The sequence below is a fragment of the Crocodylus porosus genome, unplaced genomic scaffold (assembly GCF_001723895.1).
Source record: "Crocodylus porosus isolate Cpor-Errol unplaced genomic scaffold, CroPor_comp1, whole genome shotgun sequence".
Classification (NCBI taxonomy): Eukaryota; Metazoa; Chordata; order Crocodylia; family Crocodylidae; genus Crocodylus; species Crocodylus porosus.
In genome coordinates this window covers 26,941,417-26,948,541 of record NW_017728918.1, presented here as the reverse complement: position 1 = coordinate 26,948,541, position 7,125 = coordinate 26,941,417, and the positions used below count along the sequence as shown (strand labels likewise).

Here is a 7,125-nt window from a genome sequence, read left to right as displayed (position 1 = left end):
CTGTTCTTTAGAAAATTAAACTATTAATAAAAGTAAATGGGAACTGACATAACTGTGGTGTTGGTTACCAAAAAAAGAGGAAAGGAAGACAAGTCTGTGTTGTAGGAAGGGCATAACAGGTGTTATGGATAGATTTTTTTTTTTTTTTTAAATGCAAATCCCTGTATTGAATAATTTAAAAAATAGATTTGACCAAGATTGAACTGTGAAGAATATTACAAATTTTGTCCCACACAAATTGTTTGGGGTCTATTTTGTAATTCACATTTTATATTTAGTCTTATTTTTCATTTTAGGCTCTGGATGTTGATCGAACCGTTCTTTATAAAATGAAGAAATCAGTCAAAGCCATAAATGTATCTGGTCTAGGTAAGTATGTTAATATTTCTCATGGTCCATATTGTTGAAGTTAAAAGACTGCTAAGCTTTAATCGATGAACCCATGTTAGTGTTCCTCCAACTATGAACTTCAGCACAAAGTGGTTTTTTTTTTAAGTTTTGGTGACCCAGAAAAGCACCAATTTATTTTAATCTATCAAAAAAGCAAGATAGGGTGTAGGGAAAGGAGTGTGTGTGTGTTCTGTCCCAACTCAGCTGACACTGTTGCTACCTTTGGACTATGAGTATTAGCTAGGGTAATGATATTAACAGAGTGTTTTATCTTAATACTTACCGAGTAATTACTGCAGTTATAAGTGTGGTCCTATTTTGCTAGACTGTGTACAAACGCATAAAAAGAGAGGGTTCCTGCCACACACACCTCACAATCTATGATGAACAACATACAAAAGGTAGTAGAAGAGAGATGTTATCAAATTTAATACAGGCTATATAGTAGCCTATGTTGATATTAATTATGCTGCTGTTATGTAGTTACCCAATACTTCCTATTACATGATGCTTCTTATCTATCATATTTTATTGTTAAACCTTGCCAGACTAATTGTTTGGGCTGAAATATTTTGTGATGGGTCTGTCCTTAGGCTGAATATATACATATATATTTAATTTCAGTCAAAATGGTTTACCTGCTTCAGGTATGCAAGCAAGGGAAATGTTTTTCTCCCTTAGTAATAGCAGTCTGAGATGCTGAGGATTCCCAGTGCTCTGAAGTAAAGACTTAAAATTTGGCAGGAATTTGGGGGCAACCTTTTTGTCAGGGCAGGTCTTTATTCATCCTAATGAAAATCCTTGAAAATTGGCCAAGTTATAAGCCTGAAAAAAAGTACAGTTTACACATGCTCAGCGGAGATTTACTGAAGCTTTACAACCCAATTCTCTAAGGATTCCTTTGGCAATCTCCAGCATGAGCTTGAGTAGGACTTTCTCTTCATTTATAACTCTTTTACTGCTGTTAGTGGCTGGATCTGGGAATCAGTGAGAGTGAGGAGTTATTTCTTGTGAGTGCTGCTCTGTCCAGGCATGCACATCATTTAGAAGAAAGTTCTTTGACTCAAATGTAGAGGGAATAAGGGCTTCATCAGGACTGAGGGAACTAGAAAGGAAAGGCTATTTGGGCCGAGAGCCTGAGGGAGAAGGGAGTGGGAATGGAAGTTAGTGGGATACAAGGGAGAAGAAAATTGAAATGGGAACTTAGGTAAGGAGACTGAGTTTGGGGGCCATGAAGAAGACTGATTTGGAATCAGGGCAATGGGGAATGAGGTTAGAGGAAGGGAGAGATTTTTTTTTAATAAGGAAGTAGGGTGTAAGGTTAGATGGGACTAATTGTGCACAAAGGATGGCAAAAAGTACATGCGAGTGGGAAATGTTGAGACTTGGGTGTGGGGCCCTGAAAGGGAAACTTGAGTTGGAAGTCAGCACATGTGGGAGCTGGGACAAAGTGGTAGGAGAGAGACTGATTATTGGAGAGCTGGAACTGACTGGACAGGGAACTGGGGAGTTCTGAAGGGTGGAAATGAGTGTCAGGGCTAACACTGGTGAGAGGCTTCAGAATTGGAAACCGTAGTTTGTGTAACCTTAGTTCTGCATGGGGGTGGGGAGTGCAGTTCTTCCAGGTTGAACTGGAGGAATGTACCAGGTGGGTGCTCTTCTTCCATAACTGATTGGCAGGACAGGGGGCAGGGTCCCCCTGATAACTTGCTGCCTGGTGGGCTGTCAGGGAGTCAGTGCTCCCTCTGCCTTGGAGGGAGGGAAAGCAGAGGACTATGGGTTGCTGGGTGTCCTGGTTGGGAACACCCAAGATAAGCATACAGCCATTCAACGTAATGCAGGAGGAGAGAGAGCTACCTAGTGTGAAGAGGTAGAACGTTCTTGGAAGAGCCATTTTTCTCTTGCAAGAAAGCCCTTAAACAGCTGTATCCTCCTCTTTTTTTTGCTAGGAGAGAGACTTTTTTTCTCCTGACATGCATGTAACACCTGTACGTAGCTTGGGTTATTCTCATTTTAAACTGTTACTTACAGAATGTCAGACTTTCCATTTTGGACAATACATATGCCACTTTTTGAGGAATGAATGTGCTTTATGTAGAGAATCATTTGGAGTGTATTTCACAGGTTGTTCCATGAGTCATTTGTCTGCTTTCCAAAAAACTTTTCAGGAAATAGAGTAGGATTTTTTCAGTGGCAAACATTACAGCCCTCCTTAAAAAATCTAGAGTAAGATATGCCTTTTCAGTGCTCATAACTGAAGAAGAAAAAGAAGATCTTAGTGAAGAATTAGTTTGGTGCACAATTTAACGAACATGTTTAATTAAGCAGTATTTACTAAATTATAAAGGTGCACCGATACATTGGTCCCATGTCAGATTGGCACTGATACAAGGAAAATTGACAGTATTGGCAATTGGCTTTTTTGGCTGATGTGGCCGATTAACGTTGCTGATAAATGCCCCGTGCATGCGTGCAGCCGCAATACAGCATGCAGACAGCCAGGAGCGCAGCCCGACAGTATGGAGAGAAGCTGGGTCCAGCTGGCAAGCCTGTTGTGAGGGAAGGAGCATGGGGGGGGGGGTGCAGATTGAGGCCCCCACAGTGAGGGAGGAAGTGGGGCTGAGGAAGGGGCTGCCCAGCTGAGGTAGGGTGTGGGACAGAACTGCGTGTGGCTTATCTAAGGGGTGCACAGGGAGGCAGAGACATGTTCCACTGCTACATGCCATGCAGGTCTGGGGGCACCCCCCCCACCCCCAGGAGGCCATTGGGGGGGGTGTGCCCCCACACCTGTACACGGGGTGAGGGCAGGCTGTCTCTGAAGGCCAGGGCTACACCAAGCTTTTCCCAGTGGGAGGGGGCTAGGCCAGGGCTGCACTCGGGGTGAGCAGTGGTAGCACTGGGAGCAGGGGCTATGGTGTTTTTTGGGGGTGGCTGCAGATCCCCCATACGACCCTCCCAGTGCTGGCACCACCTGCCCTAAGCAGTACCCCAGCCAACCCCCCCCACCAGGAAGAGCTTGGTGCAGCCCTGGCCCCAGCCCACAGTGGCAGCCTGCCCTTATCCCTCACACCAATCAGACAGCACATGTCCCCCCATGCCCTCCTGGGGTGCATGCAATGGTGGGACCTGCCCCCCCCTTGCACCCTCCAGTTGAGCCACTCATGGCTCCATCCTGCACTCTGCCTCAGCTGTGCAGTGGCTGCCCCAGCCCCACTCCCTCCCTCACCCAGGGGCCTTGATCTACCCCCCAACTCCCCTTCTCTCCCCCCCTTGCCCCTTCCCACACAACAGCTTTATCAGCAAGATGCTGCTCTCCCAAGCTGCCCAGCTGTATATTGGAATCGGATGGTATTAGCTTATATTGCTCGCTAAAAATTGGCCATTGGTATCAGCCCAAAAAATCTCAATTGGTACACCTCTATTAATTTAGCATTGATCAAGTTAACATGTAAAATTATTTTAGCAAGAGAATGCTCTGAAAGCTACATATGTTTTAGTTGTAACTTTCATTAATATCTTGTAGCTTGTGGCAACAATCTTTGTTTGTTTTTTGAAGCTCATGTGGAAAATGAAGAACAGTACACTCAAGCATTGGAGAAATTTGGGGGCAACTGTGTCTGCAGGGATGACCCGGATTTAGGAACAGCATTTTTAAAATTTTCTGTATTTACAAAGGAATTGACTGCTCTCTTCAAAAACTTGGTAAGAATTTACTTGGAATAAGAAAAATGTTACAATTAGAACGGTGTCAAGAAGGCTCATGCCTATAGAGGTTGTGTTTGTATTTGGTTTTATTTGTTAACTGCAACAGCTCTTCATCTCGAAAAATATATGAGTGTTTTAGAGCAGTGTTTCTCAACCATGGTCATGACCCAAAAGTGGGTCACAAGAATATATGAAATGGTCACGAACAGACTTAAAAATGGATCAACAAATTTTAAAAATGGATTCTCCTTTAAAGGAGAAAATGTGAGAAACTGTGACTTTTCCCTTGCAGACACATACTGTGGAGCTGGGTCCTGGGGGTGGGAGACAGAAGTTTGGGAGTGAGGTGGCACTGGGTCCAGACTGGCCGTTTGGAATATGTTTCTTTAAAAAAAACAAAAACAAAGCAAAACTATAAAAAGTACAAAAATCTTCAGGGAAGTGCATGTAATGCCTATTAGGTGCACACAATTGTTTTAAAATTTTGGAACTTAAAAATTTGACCCCTGTTTCTCTCTTCACATTGGTTTTACCTTCCTTTCATATCTTGCATTTGTATTATCTAAATGGTTTGTAAGGACTCTGGATTGTTGGGGGGTTTTCTGTAAAAATGGAAATCCTAGCACCCTACAGATAATAGAACATAATAGTAAGTTCTGTTTAGGTATACTTGACAGTTACTGAAGTGAATAGGACTTGAGAGCTCTCTAATATTCATGAATATGAATAGTCATGAAATATCCTGGATGCATCCAGCGTATAAGAATATCAGTCTGTAAACGTCTGTGTATAATATTACATACTACTTACGTACCTACCTACCTACATATTTATTTATAATGGTATGCACATAACATGTTACATGATATAACATAGTGTGTATAGAGTAACATAATAAGTTGAAAGGGCAGATTCTTTTTTTGCTTTTCATTACTCAGAGAATGCAAAAGGAAACACAGAATCATAGAAAATTAGGGTTGGCAGGACTTCAGGAGGCCATCTGTTCCAACTTCTTATTCAAAGCAGGACCATCCCCAACTATGACACCTGAATATTCACTGTAGCCCTCCCAGTCCCAATCCCAACGCTGCTGCTGCCTGCCCCAAGCACAGTGCGGCCCAACCCCGCAGCCAGAAAGAGCCCGGTGCCGACTTCCCCCTCCCCCTGAGGACATGGGGGCTGTGTGCCCAGGATCTACACGGGGTGGGGCGGGGAGAGCTGCTGCTGTGAGCTGGGGCTGGGAGGCTATGCTAAGCTGTTCCCTGTGGGGGCTGGCCCGTGCTGTGCTTGGGGTGGGTGGCGGTGGTGCTAGGAGGGGAGTTTAGGGAAGCTACAGTGAATTTTCAGGTGCCTGTAGCACCCCTTCCCCACCCATAGCCCCATTCCCAGCACCACTGCTGCCTGGCCCAACAGCCCCACCAAGAAATGCCCAGCGCTGCCCCAGCCCGCTCCACCCTGTGAGCAGATCTGGGGTGTCACACCTCTATGCCCTCCCAGGCTGTGTGCCCCTCCCTCCCTGCACCCCCCCAGACAAGCTGCTCGTGACTCCATCCTGTGCCCCTTCCCAATTCTGCAGGGCCTGCCCCTGGCCCACTCCCTTCCTCACTACCATGGGGTGGGGGTGCAGAGTGAGGCCCCAGTGGCAAGGGAGAGAGCAGGGCTAGGATGGCCATCATAGAGGACAGTCCGGTTGTCCTCTGTCCTCTATTGATATGAAACCTGATGCCTTTATGTCCTGTTTTTTTCTCTTCAAGAGAAAAATAGAGGACAAAGGTGTTGGGGTTTGTATCTATAGAGGACAGGGAGCAGAAAACCAGAATGAGCTGGCACTGGGGGCCAGATTTGGCCTGCAGGTCAGAGTGGGCATACCTGAACTAGAAACGTTGCTGAGGAGTTGCGCAGTTTAGATCAAGTAAGATATTGTGTTGTTCTATGGATACACACAGTGCCAGCTTGACCTTGTTGAACCTTATCTCATTGATTGTGGGCCATTACTTCAGTCTATCCAGGTCATTCTGAGTCCTAGTCCTGCCCTCTAGAGTATGTACAATTTCACCCAACTTGGTGTCATCTGCAAATTTGCTAAATGTGCACTCAATCCCATCTTCCAAATCGTTAATGAAGATATTAAACAATACCAGACTCAGGACAGACCCCTGGGGAACTCTACTTAATACTTCCTCTCAACCAGACATTCAGACTGAGGACTACTTGCCAAGTGCAATGATCCAACTAGTACTTGCTGAGTATGATGATCCAACCAGGGGATTGTTGTACAAGAGCTTCATGGTGATAACCCTGAAGCTGTTCTAGTAAATGAGGTGACAGCATTTCTTTAACTTTTCCCATAAGTAATTCATACTACTTGAGTAAAATGGTTCTCTTTGAGAAGCCTCTGACTTTGAAAATTTGCTTCAAAAGAGCATATGCCTTTTTTTCTAAATGGACATTACAAAGAACTGGCTACAGGAAGCAAGTGGTATTTAGAAAGAGCCTTGGATGATTCTTTATTAATCTTAGTTGGCTTTATTTAAAAAAAGCCTCATTGCTGTGCAGGGCTAGATCCAGGAGGCATGCAGTAGTGTAGAAGCACCCCTCTTCCACTACTGCTGCTGATCCAGGTGCAGGGGGAGTCTTGGAGCTAGTCCTACACCATTCTAGCTGCAGGTTGTAGCTGCATGGGATGCTGTGGGGACAGTGGTGGCAGCAGGTTGGTTTTTGCTTTCTGTATCTGCCATTCCCCAACTGTGATCCCTGCTGACTGGGAGCAGGAGCTGGAAGGAGAAACCACCCCTTGCCACTGCTGTTCCCTATTGATGCAAGTACAGGGGGAGCCCAAGAATCCCTCCTGCCTTGTGCTGCAGGGAGCAGCTGCATGGGGACCTGCGCTCGGCTTAGGGCAGTGGTTACAGTGCATAGGTTCCTCCGAATGCCTGCTTTTGGCCTGTGGGGGACATCAGGGAGGAGTGGGGGTGACTGTAAGGAGCAGGGGCTGGTGTGCCTCCTCTCCTGTGTCTGGCTGAGCCTGGC

The 7,125-nt window shown here is 45.5% G+C and overlaps 1 protein-coding gene across 3 annotated transcripts in view; it reads left to right on the top strand.

Moving 5' to 3' along the window:
• Positions 1-297: 297 nt before the first annotated feature.
• Positions 298-7,125, top strand: part of ASAP2 (ArfGAP with SH3 domain, ankyrin repeat and PH domain 2) — a 112,817-nt gene continuing 105,989 nt past the window's right edge. For all 3 annotated transcript variants that reach the window (XM_019537417.1, XM_019537418.1, XM_019537416.1), the window contains exons 1-2: positions 298-369; positions 3,947-4,092. In XM_019537417.1, the coding sequence (XP_019392962.1) occupies positions 330-369; positions 3,947-4,092 (186 nt within the window). In that variant the 5' untranslated portion in view covers positions 298-329. The remainder of the gene's footprint in view (positions 370-3,946; positions 4,093-7,125) is intronic.